Consider the following 20,002-nt stretch of genomic DNA (forward strand, 5'->3'; position numbering starts at 1 on the left):
AATCACCCAATACGAAAGCGAGACGACGGACTGATAAACTTCCATTTGCCAGCAGTGTACCGTGTAGGTATAAAACATTTATTCTTACCTCCATCAAATTCACTCCGTGATTTTTGACACAGACACACATTGTCTGCGGTGTTTAGTAACTCTGGCCACTGCCTCTCGATTATCGATTTCGTGCGTTCGCGCCATATTCGCGCCATCGGGTTGTAAACACAAGCTGAAAGGTGATTTGGTGATCTTTGGTGTCACTATGAATATGAAATAAAGTTTTGGCGCTAAGGTCGTTAACTGTCTGCTTTTTTGAAAGAAATAGTGGTGTGTTGTGTGTCATTCTGTTGCCATAATGTATGTTAAGTCAATAATTCTGGATGGTTTCAAGTCCTATGGGAAAAGAACAGAAATACATGGTTTTGATCCTTTGTTTAACGCGATTACCGGACTCAATGGAAGTGGAAAATCTAACATACTTGATGCCATTTGTTTTGTTCTTGGCATTTCTAATTTAACTAACGTAAGTATTGCCCTCATTTATTCGTTTTGCGCTTGTGTCACGCCCTAGTTTGCCCATTTTGACGTTTGAAGCTGATAGCTGAGTACTTCCTTAGTATATTTATGTACCTATGAATGTTCTGCAGTTCGGAATAATGTAAAAAACAAAATCAGCCATTATCGAAAAGTTGTTCCAGGCAATAACTCACCTCTATAGTACTTCCATCTGGTGGAGTACGTCAGCTGCATCTTAACAACTTTCATTTAATATTATTTTAACCCAGAATTTATGATCCTGTGTGTTATGCAGTTCTAAACCGTAACGAATAAGCTTGTGTTTTTCTTCTGTAGGTACGCGCCACTTCACTTCAAGAACTTGTGTATAAAAATGGCCAAGCTGGTGTCTCGAAAGCTAGTGTATCCGTCATTTTTGACAACCGTGATAGCAAAAGCAGCCCTATTGGTTATGAACAGTATGAAGAAATTGCAGTAACTCGTCAGGTATGTAAGGGTTAAATTGTCAGCATATTATGCAATTTGGGAAGCAATTTGTACTACCATTTAACTATCTATGTAAATTTGTATAATCCGTCAATTTTAATAAATAATTGTTCTTTTACTTCATAAATACAAATGCGAAGAAAAGTCGTCTTGAATCTGGATAAATAAGAAGCTATTATGTTTTGTGTAAGTGTTTAGCCTATGTGATAATGTTTGTGAACGTAGACATAAACTGTTTTTGAGGCAGTTACCAGATGGTCATTCGATGTGCCCAACAGTGGGGTGCACTTGAATTAATTTATCATTTTTATTGTCAATCCGAATTCTCTTCCTTTGTTCTTTGTGTTTCATTTTACATCATTCTTTTCATTGGGTCAAGAAGAATGTGATACTAGTTGTCGGCTTTCACCAGTGATGTGATGTTTATGGCTGCTGAATATCATATTTTGGTGCGTATCACAAATATGAAAACAGGAAACCTGGTTACAGTGACACTGATCTGTAGTAGCTTAGCCTGTTTGAGAAAATTGCCACCAATATCAAGTTGTAGTTGCCATGATGGTTATGACGTAAATCGCTTGTTTCTGATGTCACTGGTTTGTTAGATGTATAAACGGTTACTGCCCAAGAAATGAAAACCTGAAAATCTTGAACATTCACATGATATGCCTACTGTGCTTCATCCTTCTGTTGGTGAAGTGTCTAGAAAACATGTTGGGTCTTGGGAGGAGGAGGCATTATGCCTATTTTTTAACTACATAAGATGATAAAGAAAATGCTGCACCCCAGTAAGGAAACATTCTGTCTAAAGGTAACTGGAACTTCCAAGATACCATGTGAGTGCGGTAGTAACTATATTGGTCAGTCCATTCATAATTGTCAACCGCTGTGCAGAATACCATTGCCACATTAAAAATTGAGTACTTTAGAAATCAGCAGTTACTGATCAGTTTCACAAAGACACAGAGATAAAATCTTGTTCCTCGGTTCTACATACTGGAATTCTGTAATTAAATAATCAGTAGAAATTTGAATATGGAAGCACAGTTTGATTCAGGATTGTGTCTAAAATCTTCATTCTGCATGGGAGGGAGTTTTCAGCACTGTGAAGTCTGAAATGTCAGAGTTATTTACGTTTCTGTAAATTTGGTGGTGCCAACTGTGCAGATATGGACATGATCACTGGTAGCATGAGGTAATGATGAAGTATGCCAACCAATCATGGTCTATGAAAGGTTACTACAGGTGCAGCCATGGTCATTTGTTCCTGATGATAATAGATGATTTTATCAAAAGCTTGAAGGTTTACTCAAATGTGATGCAAGGCAACTGAGAATGTTTTATACATGAGAAGAAATTGCTGGCCAATTGGAACTATTAGTTCCTTCTTCGAAGAGGAGAGAGGACATTAATATTTCAGGTTTTTTTTTTTTAATTACAAGTATCATTGTAATACAATAGTCTTTCATAGGTCATTTCACTGTATTGCAATGACATTAAATATATTGCTTTGACTTCTTCTCACATCAGAGGGGCCACTTTCTGTCGGATCCATGGAATGTGACTAATGTAAAATAATAAGCTATAGTATGGATTAGTCTGTCACCGCACTTATTTCCCAAAAAACAATATGAAAGCACAGTAATTGTTACTGGCGCTCTTTTCTATATCTGTTTGATTTCAAATTCCTGTTAGCAGGAACACAACTTTATCACAAATACATGGTGATTATAATTGAAGTTCCAGTTTCAAACTGCTTAAAAAAACTGCCACTAGAGAGTGCTGTAAGCATCATAACATAAATGGGTTTTCAGTTTTTAATTGTCGTGAGACTGATGCAAGACATGTTCAGTATGCTCTTCACCATTTTCTGCCACAAGTTGAAATCGAGAAACAATGTTCTGCAGCAGATTGAAGTGCCTAAGGGGCCACATTGACAATGTGTGCCATCATTTCAATTATGTTTGTCATTGAAGTGCTTCTTTCAGATAACCCCACAGCCAGAAGTCTCGTGGATTGGGTGGAATCAGGTGATCTGAATGGCTAGGCTGTAGCGAATTGACAGCTGATAATGCCTCTGCAGCAGCTGCCTCACTGGCTGTGCAGTATGTGGAAGAATGCCACCTTGCGTAAAAATTATTATACACACACATCCTCATTATTGAAGAGTTGGAATGATGTTGGTGTGCAATAGGCTTGCATAGCGTTTAGCAATGACACTACAGGTAACAGGCCGTGGAGGATCCATCTCCTTAAAAAAAAAAAAAAAAAAAATAGCCGTATGATAAACAATACTGTTAGCTCCCACCACTCAGATATCTGTGCAGACTGAAGTGGTACCAGTTTATGTGCGAGTGGGTTTTCTGTTTCCCATATTGTGCTGTTGTCTTGTGTGTCCTAAGGATGGAAATGGGGTTTGTCTATTCACAGAATGTTCTATGGCCATTCATCTTCCACTTCCTTACAAAGGAGAAATTCTAGAGTAAATGTTTATCATACTGGCAGATGGGTGAAGCAACTCCTGAACATGGTAATTTTGTGTTTGGTAGCAATGCAGGATGCTTCTTAGAATTTCATGCACCATGCTCACAGGAATGTGCAAAGTTTGGACAATTCCCCATGCACTGCATGTTTGCACATCACACTCTACCTCTCCTACAATACCACAGCCGCATCTACTGATGTCAGATCAATTTCTTTGCTCTCTCTGCCACACTGCACTTCAGAAGAAACTGTCTCTCTTAATTCTGTAATCATTTTCTCCAGATGCTTGGCAGACATTGGGCCAGTGCCTTTTTTCATACCCTTGAGTGCCCGGAACTTCTACAGAGCTACTCATGCACAGTCGCCATTCTTGTAAAAAAGCTTTCCCAGCAGCATGTCATACTGCATTGACACAATCATGCTGAGTACTTCAGGCACAAACTGAGGAACAGCCTTGTACCCCATGTCTTTTACTTTGCTTATTCTGCAGCTTGCAGCACCATCTAGCAGTAAAGTTTTAATTTTTTTTTAAATTTATTTAATTCTCCCCGCGCCCCACCCCCATTCCCATAATGTTTTCCTTATCCTTCGACAATATTCTGTTCAGATTTGATGTGTTCTGAGCAATGGTTCATTTTGTATAGTCTTTTGAAATTGAAAATTATATTATAATCACTCTGTATAATATTGTATGCTAGTTCGCACATTATCTGGAAGAGGTAACTACTTTCTTGATACAGTTCTCAAGTTTCCTTCTCTTCAGACTAGATCTTAAGTTTCCTCTGACTGTATTATTAGAAATGCACGGAAATACAAAATGGAAAGCAAGTATGAGCTGTATTGTGTATATACTTTCTTAATTTTCCATTGTTGGGAAGATAGGAGCAGGGTTTACTCAGTGTCAGGATAGAGAAGAGGCTACTCTGGTTTAGGAAGTAATCAGTTTCGGAGAGAGGAGCTGCCCATATACGCCTTTAGCTGTGTGCCATCTGATGACTTATTAGGCGGAAGGTGAAGCGACTAGCTGTTGTCAGTGATGACAGTGCCATGTTATCCCCAAGGCCCACGAGAAAGACAGCCTGGCATGTATGTCATAGCATATGACACTGTTTTAATAGGGCCAGCAGTTGCCTCTGGCAGGGGGGCGAGTAACTATTTCAGCCAAGTTTAATAATTCTTGACTGTGCTTTTAAATGCATGCAAGCTATCAATAATACACAACTAAGCTAAGGCTTTTAGTGGGTAACTTTTCAATTACATTTTGGTTTCTCATAGGCCCTGCATTGAGCCAGGCATTCACAAAGCATGACAGACAAGCCAGCTATAGCATGACATCACAAGTTTGTTGCGGGGCCTGTATATCTCGTTGCCCTTGAAGGTCTCTGTTCAAGCACCTCATACTAACTCATCATACCTTAGTTTTAAAAAAATTAGATGCCGAATAATTTTGAGTGTGTGTGACATCAGCACCTATCCTCACTGCAGTAGTTTTTGAGATATGCTTTAGTGCAGTGTGCAGATAGGTAGTCCAGATACATATTGCCCACACATACAGCAAGCTCTCAATTACCCAGGTTAATGTGGACACAAGGCAGCATGGGTAACTAAAGAAACACGGACAGTCCAAAAAATATGTTTTTAACGAGAAACTGCTACTTACTGTTTCTGCAAAGTATGCTAAATGTTATATTTGAAACCTCACTGCGTTTCTTACATAATGGTTATAAGTAGCTGGCAAAGTATTTTCAGAATTAAACTTGAAACACAGGGTGTCACGTGCTTTCAGTTCAATTTTGGTAAATCCTCAAAGTTGTTCTGTTTTGTATTCATTTCTTTCCTACGATTCTTCTCATTTTCTGTAGACTATTATGTGTATAGTCAAACAAATTATATTTTGTATATTCTAGTAAGAAATCAGCACTTTTTAGCTGCTCGAATCCCTGTTCACAGGCATAACTATTTAATCACATGAATGTTTGCATCACTTTTGTCTATACAACCAGAAATTTGCGTTTTAAACCAAAATATCTATTCTGATTACAACAGAAGACCGCAGACAACATTTTTTCAACTGTGTGGGGATGATTCATGCACTGGTAATTAACTTTCTGCACTTCATGCAACAATCAGTGTCAACAGAAAACATAATTGCTCCATGTTAGAAACTTTTTTGAAGTGCTCTGTATGCTCACTTATAGTATGTTTAAAATAAGTTGTAACTTTCATTAGTTCAGTACAGAGCAGATGGAGGGAAGCATAGTAGCCAGCATGTGCTGGGTGCGTCAGCAGGTGACCACAGTGCAATAACAGGCCTAATTGGTGTGGAACTTAGCAAGTTCTCTTGACTATGTGAACAACAAGCTGGTGATCTGCGATCATTATCAAACAATTTTAAAGAAACCATTTGGTAATAAACTTTCATTCTCACACATCTTATAGCTTAATTCTTCATGATGAACTACCTACATTTTGTAATGGTCATAGTTACTGTGATATTTTCATGGTAGGTAAACTGCTGCAAGAAATTCTTAGTTTGCAGTGAAAAATAGGTGTTGGTATGAATTTGTGTTTGGTGCGTGTTAGGTTACATGTTGCTGCATATTAAATGTAGGTAATACATTTAATTATTCTTTGAACTTGGAACATCACTGTCTGTTTCCAGTCTCAGGAAAATGGGATGTATGTAAAGCACTGCATCACAAACTCGAGTCATTGCAGAAATAAAAACAGAATGAAATATTCATTAATTCCTCATACCTCAAAAAAGGTTTCATCTATGGAAACAAAATTTTGACAACTGATGAATATAAATAATAAATAGAAAAAGAATGAAATATTCATTAATTCCTTGTATCTCAAAAAAGGTTTGGTCTATGGAAACAAAATTTTGACAAACGATAATGAGCAAAGACGAGTGTGTTTTGCCATATGATTAATATGTGAAACTTCCATATCTGCAGGGCAATACCCTTCTCTTGTCAAAATCATGAGTGCTGTAACGCTGCCTTTACTCCTCGCGTCATCTCAATACTATTCGCCATCGTGACATCCGTTTGGCCACTGACGCCTTTCTCACCAGCCTGGTTGAGAGTCTGTATGCAGAAGCTGTCGAACTAATGCTGTCCTACCGCTGTGACTTTCTTGTCAGCAGATATGCATGCTGTTTGTCTGCCATGTGTGGCCACCCATTCTACGCTTCCTTCTTTGATTGCCAGTATCTGGCGCATCCCTCTTCTCTATTACCTGCTAGAGTTTGCTTTCAGCTCTTGCTCCAGCAGCTTAACTTCACGCTCTCTGCAACTTTCCTGGTGGGTGTTAACCATTCATCACCTCGGCTTCATGTGGCAGCCCATGTTCACCTTGGCCTTCATTCGCTTCCTAGGGACACTACTCCAGCTTCGCTCTATCGCCTTCAGTTTCATGACCTTCGCATGAAACTTTGTGGTAGTACCTTTGTATACACTGACGGCTCTCGGACGGACCATGGTGTTGGGTGTGCCTTCGTTATTGGTGCCAACGTTTTTCGGTATTGGCTTCTGGAACACTGCTCATTATTTACAGCAGAGGTCGTCGCCCTTTATCAGGCCATGTGGAACATCTGGTGACACAGGCTTTTCAATTGTGTCATCTGCTCAGACTCTCATCACCCTTCAAAGCCTCTGTGTGCTGCACGGCGTCCATCCCTTAGTGCAATGTGTCCAAGACAGCTGTCATTTGCTCACTCTTGGTGAAGTCACGATGATGCATATGTGGTTTCGTAGTCATGTTGGTCTGACAGGAAACGAGACTGCTGATGCTCCTGCCACGGCTGCAGTCCTTGTACGTCAACCTACTGGTTCTTACATTCCCTCTGATGATATCTGTGTTGCATCTGTCAGCAGGTGGTGTCACTTTGGCATCACCGTTGGTCCTCCCTTCATGGGAACAAGCTTTGTGATATTAAGGCTCTCCCAGCACCCTGCTGCAAGGAGATCACTTTAACTAGGTTCCATATTGGGCGCTGTCCTTATAGCCATTGCCATTTGTTAAATGGTGCTCCCCCATCACTTTGTGTACATTGTGCCCAACTTTTAACTGTCATCCATTTCCAGATGGAATTCCCGTTTTTTAACCATTTCCGTTCCCGTTTGTGTTTGGTGTCTGATTATTGGCCGTTTTAGTGAATGTCTCATGGGCTGTCGACTGGCGTAGGCTATTTAATTTTTAGTTCTGGACCTCCATTTCTCTGCGGCATGTTTTATAGACCTTTCTCCACAGTCTTGTTTTTAGCTGTCTTCTCTTCCATCAATTGGGATTGACTTATAGTCGATTTTAACTCGTGCCTTTGTATTTTACCATTTTGACATGGGTAAGTATGACACTAGTTGTTTTTGTGCCCTAAAACAAACAAACAGAATATAGAGGACAGGTTTGGGGAAGTTGCAGCCATCTTAAAAATGCAGAGTGGGTCAGTTTTAATTAAAACAGCATCCCCTTGCACAGTCACAGGCCTTGCCTCAGTTGTGACATTCCAGTGACTCTCCCCACAATAATCTGAATATGGATCAGGGGATTTACCATCGTGATTGCCTCTAGCAGTTTGATGAACTATGTGCTAACTTGGAATGCCTGGGTGTACACTTTGTTCGTCATGTCCATAGGGGGTCAAAGCACAATAGGGTTGCTAATAGGCCTGTCATCTTGTCCTTTGATAGAAATTCTTTGTCTGGAAAGGTCAGGGTTGTGGAATACCAAAGAGACGTGAAACTGTATCCCTCTTCCCCCTTCCCCTCATGTGGTGCTTGCCATTGCATGTGAATGTTCCTTGTACCCCTCTCCCCATTTGTGTCAACTGTAGGGAGCACTATTCTCCCTGCTCACCAGACTGCACGGTCTATCAGAGAGGAGAGGGGAAAAAAACCCAGGAATATAAGACCATGGACAGACTAACGTGCCAAGAGGCCAAGAAAAAGTAAAAGTGTCTACATCCTCCACATGACAGTGGTATATGCTACAGCTATGATGACGTTGCCCTCTCTGATGACAATACTCTCACCCATTATGCCTTCTACAGCAGGTCCTCAGGGCAGCTTGACCATGCTTGCTGCCCTGATTGTTGGAGATCTCCTCCTGTTGCTTTACCCACACCTACTTTATGAGCAATGGCTCCCCACCTACTGGGAATATTGATCCCCATCCCACAGCTGGAGATGCATCACCCTCCTCTGGCTTCTCATATTAGGGAACGGTCCCTCGTGACACTCCTTTCCAAGGTTTCTGCCAGTCCGCTGAAGGTGACGTAGGCTGCTAGTTGCAGGGCTTTGCCATCTTCCTTAGTCCCTGAAACAAATTCAGAGAAGCCCTCCCAGTCATCTAAACCCCCAGGGAGAAGAAAGATAATAAGTCATGCAAGACGAAGGAGATTCTGATGGCCCCTACGCCACCAGATCCCACATGTTCTACTTCTGTGGCTGAGATGGGATCCCAGTGGACCTTAAGGCTCCAGATCTCATTGCACAATGTGTCTCTGAACCTGTGTTGATACCATAAACTCTCAGCTGGTGACAGCAGGTAACCCTGAGACATAACCTACTCCTTGGTCCCTTCACACACTCACAGTATATTGACAGCATGAATTCTCCAGTGGAATTGTAGGGGTTTTTTACCACCTGGCTGAACTATGGCACCTCTTAAGCTCCTCCCCTGCTTTCTATTGCCCTTTAATAAACTTGATTCTCAGCTATTTGGACCCCTGCCATTTGTGGCTACTGGGGAAATTTTAAGAATCGCACCGACAATAATACAGTGTCAGGTGGAGTGTGCATGTATGTTCTGGACTCTGTATATAGTGAAGTTGTGCCTCTTAATACAGGTTTGGAGGCTGTGGCTGTTCAGATAAGGGCATCTCAGGATTTTAGCATTTGTGATGTTTATCTCCCTCCTGATGTTTAAGTGTCTCAGAATGTATTATCTGCATATCTGCATTGATTTCTCATCTCTCCTCAGCGTTCCTAATCTTGAAGGACTTTAATGCTCAGTAGTCTTTGTGGGATGGAGACACGATCACTGCCCCCCCCCCTCCCCCTTCCTCCCTGTGGGTTAGAATCGGCCCGAGGTATTCCTGCCTGTCGTAAGGGGCGACTAAAAGGATTCTCTCACTTTTCGGCCCTATGAATTCAGGTCCCATTCTGTGGTTTGACCTGTTACCTCAAAATTTTACAGAAGTGCAGGCCATATGGGGAAGGACGCCTTTCGTGGTGCACGAGTGCCCTTAGATTCAATCCCCTGACTCTCTTGTCACGGCTTTGCATCTCCACCTGCAGTTCAACTATTTGTCTCCTGTCCTCTTTCGTCCCCATGACAATATTGTTTTTCTCTGCACCCAATATCCAGCATGGTAGCCAGTCCGTTGTGGTGGAGCCGTCGAGTACCCATTTGGTGGTATCCCCCTGACAACACAGGGATCGCACTGCTGATGCCTGAGCTGTAAACCCCCCACTTATGCCAAGGAGTAGATGCCTGCCTGTCTTCCTGGGCCATCATGACTAACGGCAATGGCCATCATGCCAGTTGGCCTTTGCTGTGGCTGGATGGTGCTCGTGGGGAGAGCCCCTGATCGGAGTGCGTGGCATCAGTGTGGATGACCCACAATGAAGCGGACTAAGTCATCTCTTGCTGGTGACCGTATGACATCAGCAGTCTCTAAGAAGGGCAAGACAGAATACAATGCCTACAGGTATGACCCTAAATCATTTCCCTCCCTTACTACACCATGAGAGGAATGTAAAACTACGGAACAGAGTGAGCCATATTCACCTCGGTTTTTAGTCTGTAGCAGAATCGATGGGGACTCTTTTCTCCCAATGAAGCCTCAATTTTTCATTGAACACCTTGAGGATAAGTTTGGAGAAGTAACAGCACTGTCCAAGATGCGAAATGGTGCAGTCTTAATTCAGACAGCATCCCCAGCCCAATCCTGAGTGTTAATCACCTGTGACAAGCTGGGTGATATCCCTGTTTCCGTCACTCCCCATAAAAGCCTCAACATGGTCCAGGGGGTTAATTTCCATGGTGACGTCCTCTTGCAGACTGACAATGAGCTCCACGCCAATTTAGAAAGGCGAGGTGTTCATTTCATCTGGCGCGTTTACAGGGGACCCAAAGACAACAGGGTTGCTACCGGTGCCTTCAGCTTGGCCTTTGAGGGTGATTCATTGCCTGAAAAGGTCAAGGTGATGGTTTACCGCTGTGATGTTAAACCGTACGTCCCTCCCCCTATGCGGTGCTTTAAGTGCTGGAAGTTCAGGCACATGTCTTCCAGCTACACTTCCATTGCCACATGTCTAGACTGCGGACATCCACTGCACCCAGATACTCCATGTGTGCCACCTCCAACTTGCATCAACTGTGGAGAGCATCACTCCCTCAGCTCACCAGACTTCTCAGTACTCCTAAAGGAATAGAAAATCATTGAGTAAAAGACCCTGGACCGGTTGACTTACACAGAGGCTAAACGTAAATTCGAAAGATTACACCCCATTCGGTTCACGTCGACATACACTGCAGCCACATCACATCGCCATCCCAAGTGCCAGTGGTTTCTCACTCTGTGCTGTGAACAGTGGGCCCTCCAGGCCACCGGAATACATCCACCCCTTGGTGGCAAGGGGAAAATCTTCCTCTGTTGCTCCCAGAGCACCTGTTTCGGGAGCAAGGCCCCACCAAACGCAGGGGGACATTGGTCCCCTCCACCCTGCCAGAGAAGCAACAGCCTCCTCTGGCCCCTTTCGTGTGGAAGGGTCCCTTGAGGCCCTCTCTTCCAAGGTCTCCACTAATGCCATGACGGACACTCACCAGTGGCTCTAGGAGCCAAAAGCTGCTGGACGAAGAGCTTCATGGTCTTCCTCCGTGCCTGAAGCTGCTTCGGAGAAATCTTCCCAGTAAGCCCCTAAAGAGAAGCAAGAGAGCAAGCAAACTAAGTAATAGTCTGCTAAGAAACAGCACCCTCTGGTGGCCCCAACACCACCACTTCCTATCAATTATGTATCTGTGGATGCAGTAGGGATCTTAGCGTCCTGTGAGGATCTGGATCTCACTGATGACTTGTTCACCAAAGACATGGCTACAAATACTCAGTCAGAGGCAGCAGATGACCCTGAGGCATAACCTGCCTCCTTGCGCACTTCATGACTTCCCAGCCTCACGATACCATCATCCACCAGTGGAATTGCGGCAGTTTCTTCCACCGCCTGGCTGAGCTACGGCAACTGTTAAGCTTTACACCTGTTTTCTGCATTGCCCTCCAGGAAACCTGGTTCTTGGCAATGTGGACCCTTGCCCTCCATGGCTATAAGGGATATTACAGGGACCGTAGCAACTATAATAGTGTGTCAGGTGGAGTTTGTGTGTATGTCCTGAACTCAGTATGCAGTGAACCTGTGCCCCTTCAATCCTCTCTTGAAGCCATGGCTGTTAGGATTTGGTCGATGCAGGAAATAACTGTCTGCAATGTATATCTTCCTCCAGATGGTGCAGTACCCCTGAACACATTGGCTGCACTGATTGATCAACTCCCTAAACCTTTCCTACTAGATTTTAACGCTAATTGTGGGGTAGCAGAGTTCTTACTGGCCGAGGCAAAGATGTTGAAAACATACTGTCACAACTCGACTTCTGCCTCTTATTGGGCCATTGATCTCTCGGTTTGCAGTCCTGGCCATCTCCCATCTATCCACTGGAGAGCACATGAGAGCCTGTGTGGTAGTGACCACTTCCCTATCTTCCTGTCACTGCCCCGGCATCAGGCCCACGGACGCCTGCCCAGATGGTCTTTAAACAAGGCTGAGTGGGAAACTTTCATCTTTGCTGTCACCATTGAATCACCCCCACACGGTAACATCGATGTGGTGGTTGATCAGGTAACTACAACACTTGTTAATGCAGCAGAAAATGCAATCTGTCGTTCTTTAGGGTGCCCCCAACAAAAGACAGGCCCTTGGTGGTCGCCGGAAGTCGCTGAGGCAACTAAGGAGCATCGGCGAGCTCTACAGCGGCATATGCGGCACCCTTCCCTGGAGCACCTCATAGTCTTTAAAGTGCCCGCGTTCGCCAGCTTATCAAAAGGCGGAAATAGGAGTGTTGGGAGAGGTATGTGTCGACCATTGGGTGCCATACATCACTTTGCCAAGTCTGGGCAAAGATCAAATGAGTTTTTGGGTATCAGACCCCAACAGATGTCCTGGTGTTAACATAAATGGCGTTTTATCTACAGACGCAAATGTGATTGCCGAGCACTTTGCTGAGCACCTCTTCATCAGTGAATTACCCCCCATCCTTTCGAACTCTCAAACGGCGGATGGAAGAGAGAGTCCTCTTGTTCACTACATGCCACAATGAACCCTATAGTGCCCTATTTACAGAGTGGGAGCTCCTCAGTGCCCTTGCACATTGCCCTGACACAGCTCCTGGATCTGATCGGATCCACAGTCAGATGATTAAACATCTCTCATCTGACAACAAGCGACATCTCCTCACATCCCCCTGTGGGTCCGGGGTAAGAATAGGCCCGAGGTATTCCTGCCTGTCGTAAGAGGCGACTAAAAGTAGTTTCAACCGTTTCGGCCTTCCATGTGATGGTCCCCCTTGGGGTTTGACCTCCATTTTTCAAAATTCTACAGAAGTACGAGCCTTTTGGGGAAGGACGCCTTACGTGGTGTACCACTGGTCCTCAGTGCACTAAGACCTTGGCACTCAGCATTGTACCGGCGTTGTAACCATACCCACTATTCCTCAAATTGGGCCTAAACGCCTGATGGGTTGTACAAGTTACGCCCATCGTGCGTCCCCATCTGCACCTACGATCATGATGGACTTTCCATGGCACCAGAAATCCAGCACGGTAGCCAGCCTGTTGTGGTGGGGTCGTCATGTACCCTCTAGGTTGTAGCCCCCTGACAACACAGGGATCGTACTGCCGATACCTGAGCTGCACCCTCCCCACGTCGGCCAAGGAGTAGGTGCCCGTCTCCTTGGGGCATCAGGACTCCCGGCAACGGTCATCCTGCCAGGTGGCCCTTGCTGAGGCTGGGTGGCGCCCGTGGGGAGAGCCCCTGGTCGGAGTGGGTGGTATCGGGGCGGACGTTTCGCAGATGAAACGTCAACACATATCAGGTCGCTCTGCGGCCGAGTCTTTCAAAAGGAAAGGTACTGTCTCTAGTTCTGGTTCTCCTGCCCTTTCCCCCTTGGCCACTCCCTGGGAGGAGGGACAGGCCCGCCGGCTTGGGGCGAAGTACTTCCCCCGCTATTTGGTCTGTTCTCGAACCGATGGGGGGACGTTCGCCTCCTCCAAGCCCATGTTCTTTGTTCAGCACATTGAGGACATCTTCGGGGAAATCGAGGCTCTCAGTAAGATGCGTTCGGGGTCCGTTCTTATAAAGACCACCTCCGCCACACAGTCGGCGGCGCTCCAGGCGTGCAACCGCCTAGGGGACATCCCAGTGTCCATTGTCCCGCATCTGGCACTAAATAGGACGCATGGGGTTATTTTTCATCGGGACCTCCTGCTGCAGTCTGATGAGGAGCTCAGGGCCAACCTGGAGCGCCGAGGCGTGCATTTCGTCCGGCGAGTCCAGCGCGGCCCCAAAGACCGTCGCATCGACACTGGGGCCTTTATCCTCGCCTTCGAGGGGGACGTTCTCCCGGAGAAGGTAAAGGTGATGTGCTACCGGTGCGACGTGCGACCTTATGTCCCACCTCCTATGCGCTGTTTTCGGTGTTTGCGCTTTGGGCACATGCCGTCACGGTGTGAGGCTGAGCCCCTTTGTGGCGATTGTGGACGTCCTCTTCGTGAGGAACAGACATGCACACCACCACCTCGGTGCGTTAATTGTCCTGGCATCCACTCGCCTAGATCCTTAGACTGCCCCGCGTATCAGAAGGAGAAGAAGATTCAAGAACTCAAAACTTCCCTCCACCTCCTCCCCCCATCCGGGGTCTATGCCCCTCCCCTGCGGCCCCCGCCCCCTCCGCCTGAGAAGCGATCCTCTTCTCAGGCGTCCGTCAGGGAAACGTTCCGGACCCCAGCTTCCGAGGTCCGGTGTTCCAAAACGGACCCCGCGCGTGAGGACCTTCTTCGGGTCCAGCCCACCATCCCTGTGCCTCCTCGGACTTCCAAGAAGGCCTCCAAGAAAAAGTCTCTCTCCCCCTCTCCACCCCGGCGCGTTTAGTCTGACGCTCCATCCGTGAGTCACTGCTTGCTCCCGGCCGTCCTCAGTTTCGCCGGGACGCTCTGCTGCCAGGTGCTCAGCTGGCCTCTCGTCGGCAAATGATGCTGCCCCTCCTACGCAACCCGGGACAGCGGCCGCAGCTGGCGATGACTCGATGGAACAGGATCCGCCTCCCGCCGGTTGTAGCGTTGTTCCCTTGAAACCTGGCCCTCCGCGGCTGTCGAGGTGACCAGCTCTTCTCCTGTCTCGTTCCCCCTCTTTTTTGACTAGCGATGGCCTTGTTACATTGGAACATAAGAGGTATTCGATCTATTTGGGAGGAATTACAACTGCTCCTCCGCCTGCACTGTCCGCTCGTCCTTGGTCTCCAGGAAACCAAGTTGCGCCCAACTGACCGTATTGCCTTTACCCACTATACCTCGGAGCGGTATGACCTCACCCCTGCAGACGGTATCCCAGCTCATGGTGGGGTCATGTTGCTCGTTCGGGACGATGTCTATTACCATCCCATCCCATTGACCACCCCACTCCAAGCAATAGCTGTCGGTATTACTCTTTCTGCTTTTACTTTCTCAGTTTGTACCATCTACACTCCATCGTCATCCGCAGTTAGTCGGGCTGACATGATGCACCTGCTTGTTCAGCTTCCTCCGCCGTTTTTATTGTTTGGCGACTTCAATGCCCATCATCCCCTTTGGGGCTCTCCTGCATCCTGTCTGAGAGGCTCCCTCTTGGCGGATGTCTTCAACCATCTCAATCTTGTCTGCCTCAGTACTGGTGCCCCGACTTTCCTCTCGGACTCTACTCATACCTACTCCCACTTGGACCTTTCGATCTGTTGTACCACTCTTGCCCATCGGTTCGAGTGGTATGTCCTATCTGACACCTATTCGAGCGACCACATCCCCTGTGTCGTTCGTCTCCTGCACCACACCCCATCCCCACGTCCTTCGAGCTGGAACATACCGAAAGCTGACTGGGGACTTTACTCCTCCCTGGCGACCTTTCCGGACCACGATTTTCTCAGTTGGGACAGTCAGGCCGTGTTATCGTCAATGCTGCCGAACGTTCCATTCCTCATACTACCTCTTCACGTCGCGTTTCCGTCCCCTGGTGGAATGAGGCTTGTAGAGACGCTATCAGTGCTCGACGACATGCTTTACGCACCTTTCGCCACCATCCTACGTTGGCGAATTGTATTGGATACAAACGACTCCGAGCGCAATGCCGTAGAGTCATCAAAGACAGCAAAAAAGCTTTTTGGGCCTCTTTCACCAGCTCCTTTAACAGTTTTACTCCCTCTTCTGTCGTTTGGGGTGGCCTGCGCCGGTTGTCGGGCATTAAGGCCCACTCCTCGGTACCTGGCCTGACTTCAGGTAATGAGGTCCTTGTTGATCCTGTGGCTGTCTCCAACGCCTTCAGCTGCTTTTTCGCGGAGGTTTCAAGCTCCGCCCATTACCACCCTGCCTTCCTTCCCAGGAAAGAGGCAGAAGAGGCTCGGCGACCTTCCTTCCACTCGCTGAATCTGGAAACTTATAATGCCCCCTTTACTATGCGGGAACTCGAACGTGCACTTGCACTGTCACGGTCCTCTGCTCCGGGGCCAGATGCCATTCACGTTCAGATGCTGGCACACCTTTCTCTGGCGGGCAAAAGCTTCCTTCTTTGTACCTACAATCGCGTCTGGAACGAAGGTCAGGTCCCCATGCGTTGGCGTGACGCCGTCGTTGTTCCTATACCCAAACCTGGGAAGGATAGACACCTTCCTTCTAGTTACCGCCCCATTTCTCTTACAAGCTGTGTCTGTAAGGTGATGGAGCGCATGGTTAATGCTCGGTTAGTCTGGATTCTTGAATCTCGACAGCTACTTACCAATGTCCAATGTGGCTTTCGTCGCCGCCGCTCCGCTGTTCACCACCTTGTGACCTTGTCGACATTCATCATGAACAACTTTTTGCGAAGGCGCCAAACGGTAGCCGTGTTCTTAGATTTGGAGAAGGCTTATGATACCTGTTGGAGAGGAGGTATCCTCCGCACTATGCACAGGAGGGGCCTACGCGGTCGCCTGCCCCTTTTTATTGATTCCTTTTTAACAGATCGAAAGTTTAGGGTACGTGTGGGTTCCGTATTGTCCGACGTCTTCCTCCAGGAGAACGGAGTGCCTCAGGGCTCAGTCTTGAGCGTAGCCCTTTTTGCCATCGCTATCAATCCAATTATGGATTGCATTCCACCTAATGTCTCAGGCTCTCTCTTTGTCGATGACTTCGCGATCTACTGCAGTGCCCAGAGAACATGCCTCCTGGAGCGCTGCCTTCAGCGTTGTCTAGACAGCCTATACTCATGGAGCGTGGCAAATGACTTCCGGTTCTCTGAAGAGAAGACGGTTTGTATCAACTTCTGGCGATATAAAGCGTTCCTTCCGCCATCCTTACATCTCGGTCCCGTTGTTCTCCAATTCGTGGAAACAACTAAGTTTCTAGGGCTCACATTGGACAGGAAACTTTGTTGGTCTCCGCATGCCTCTTATTTGGCGGCCTGTTGTACACATTCCCTTAATGTCCTCAGAGTTCTTAGTGGTTCATCTTGGGGAGCGGATCGCACTGTCCTGCTTCGCTTGTATCGGTCCATAGTCCGATCGAAGCTGGATTATGGGAGCTTTGTCTACTCGTCTGCTCGGCCATCCCTCTTACGCCGTCTCAACTCCATCCACCATCGGGGGTTACGTCTTGCGACCGGAGCCTTCTACACTAGTCCCGTCGAGAGTCTTTATGCTGAAGCTGCCGAATTACCATTGACCTACCGGCGCGACGTACTGCTGTGTCGGTATGCCTGCCGGCTGTTGTCAATGCCCGACCACCCCTCGTATCAGTCCTTCTTGCCGATTCTCTCGACCGTCAGTACGGGTTGTATGTGTCTGCCCTGCTGCCCCCTGGAGTCCGCTTCCGTCGCCTGCTTCGACAATTGGATTTTGCCCTCCCTACTACCTTCAGAGAGGGTGAGAGCCCGACACCACCTTGGCTCCAGGCTCCGGTTCATATTTATCTCGACCTCAGCTCACTCCCGAAGGAGGGTACTCCGGCTGCAGTGTATTGCTCACGGTTTGTCGAACTTCGTGCTTGACTTGTCGGTCACACCTTTATTTACACCGATGGCTCCAAAACTGGCGATGGTGTCGGCTGTGCCTTTGTCGTGGGGGCCGCCACCTTTAAATACCGGCTCCTCGACCAATGTTCCAGCTTTACGGCCGAGCTTTTTGCTCTCCATCAGGCCGTTCAGTATGCCCGCCGCCACCGCCATTCATCGTATGTACTCTGCTGTGATTCCCTCAGTGCTCTTCAGAGCCTTGGAGCTCCCTATCCGGTCCATCCCTTGGTGCAAAGGATCCAGCAGTCCCTCCATTCTTTCGCTGATAATGGTTCTCCTGTCAGCTTTCTGTGGGTTCCCGGCCATGTAGGAGTGCCTGGGAATGAGGCTGCAGATACTGCAGCCAAGGCTGCAGTCGTCCTGCCTCGGCCAGCCTCCCATTGTGTCCCATCATCTGACATTCGTGGGGATGTTTGTAAGAGGCTTGTGTCGTTGTGGTGGGATGCTTGGTCATCCCTCCAAGGAAACAAGCTCCGGGCAGTAAAACCGCTCCCAATTGCTTGGACATCCTCCTCCCGACCATCTCGGCGAGAAGAGGTCCTTCTGACCAGGTTGCGGATTGGGCATTGCCGGTTTAGCCACCGCTACCTGCTCTCCGGTGACCCAGCCCCGCAGTGCCCTTGTGGTCAAGCATTAACAGTGCGCCATGTTTTATTGTCGTGTCCCCACTTAGTCAATCTTGTGTTGTCCTGTCCCTGCCATCTACTTTACCGGATATTTTAGCTGATGACGCTCGAGCAGCTGCTCGTGTTCTGCGTTTTATAATTTTGACTGGCTTGTCCAAAGACATCTAACTCTTTTACGTCTTTTATCTGCATCTTTGTCAGGACTTTCTGCTGTCCCCCCCTCCCCTTGAGTTTTACTAGATTCCATGTGCTCTAACAACTGTGACTGTGCGCTAATGACCTCAGTAGTTGAGCGCCCTTAAAACCCGGCAAAAACCTGCTTGATGTAGATAGCTATTGGCCCACCAGCTTCACCAATGTTCTTTGTAAGCTGCTGGAACGTATGGTGTGTCAGCAGTTGGGTTGGGTCCTAGAGTCATATGGCCTAATGGCTCTGTGCCAGGGCGGCTTCCGTCTGGGTCGTTCTACCACTGATAATCTTGTGTCCATAGAGTCTGCCATCCAAACAGCCTTTTTCAGATGCCAACACCTTGTTGCCATCTTTTTTGACTTATGAAAAGCGTATCACACCATGTGGCGACATCTTATCCTTGGTCCATTATACGGGTGGGGTGTCAGAGGCCCGCTCCTGGTTTTCATCCAGAATTTGCTGTCGCTTCGTGCTTTCCATGTCGAAGTTGGTGTCTCCCATAGTGCCCCCCCCCCCCCCCCCCCCCCCCCCCCCAATATCAAGGAGAATGGGGTCCTGCAGGGCTCTGTATTGAGTCTCTCTCTATTTTTAGTGGCCATTAACGGCCTAGCAGCAGCTGTAGGGCCGTCTGTATCACCCTCTCTGTACTGCTGCACCAGCACTGGTGTTGTTGAGTGGCACCTACAGGGAGCCATTCATAAGGCACAGTCATTTGCCCTAGCCCACAGCTTTCAGTTTTCGGCCACAAAGTTGTGTGTTATGCACTTCTGTCTGCATTGTACCATTCATCCGGAACCAGGACGTTACCTTCCTGGAGATCCCCTCACTGTAGTGGAGCTGGATCGATTTTAGGACTGGTTTTTGATGCCTGATTGACTTGGTAGCGACTATCTAGGAGTCGATCAGGAATGGTCTGGTCATTCAGTGGTGTTTGTGTGGACCCCAGGACAAGTCGGAATCCCAGGCAATGAACTTGCTGACAGGCTGGCCAAACAGGCTACACGGAAACCACTTATGGAGATTGACATTCAAATAACTGACCTGCGTTCGTTTTTATGTCGCCAGGTTTTTTGGCTTTGGGAGACGGAAAGGCATAGTCTCAGTATGCACAACAAATTGCGTGCCATTAATGAGACTACGATTGTATGGCAGTCCTCCATGTGGGCCTCTCGCAGGGACTCTGTGGTTCACTGCCGGCTCCGCATTGACCACCCTTGGGTGACCTACAGCTACCTCCTGCGCCGTGAAGACCTGCCTCAGTGTCGATGCAACACCCCGTTGACATTGGCCCATATTCTGGTGCACTGTCCCACCTTGACTGCCCTGCGATGAAATCTTCAGTTACTGGACTCGTTGCT

At 47.3% G+C, this 20,002-nt stretch overlaps 1 protein-coding gene across 1 annotated transcript in view; it reads left to right on the forward strand.

The window, feature by feature from the left end:
- Nucleotides 1–202: 202 nt before the first annotated feature.
- The window catches only part of LOC126262477 (structural maintenance of chromosomes protein 2), a 160,931-nt gene continuing 141,131 nt past the window's right edge, over nucleotides 203–20,002 (forward strand). The window contains exons 1-2 of the mRNA XM_049959141.1: nucleotides 203–517; nucleotides 847–996. Coding sequence (XP_049815098.1) covers nucleotides 350–517; nucleotides 847–996 — 318 coding nt within the window. The 5' untranslated portion in view covers nucleotides 203–349. The remainder of the gene's footprint in view (nucleotides 518–846; nucleotides 997–20,002) is intronic.

This window comes from Schistocerca nitens, chromosome 6 (assembly GCF_023898315.1).
Source record: "Schistocerca nitens isolate TAMUIC-IGC-003100 chromosome 6, iqSchNite1.1, whole genome shotgun sequence".
NCBI lineage: Eukaryota > Metazoa > Arthropoda > Insecta > Orthoptera > Acrididae > Schistocerca > Schistocerca nitens.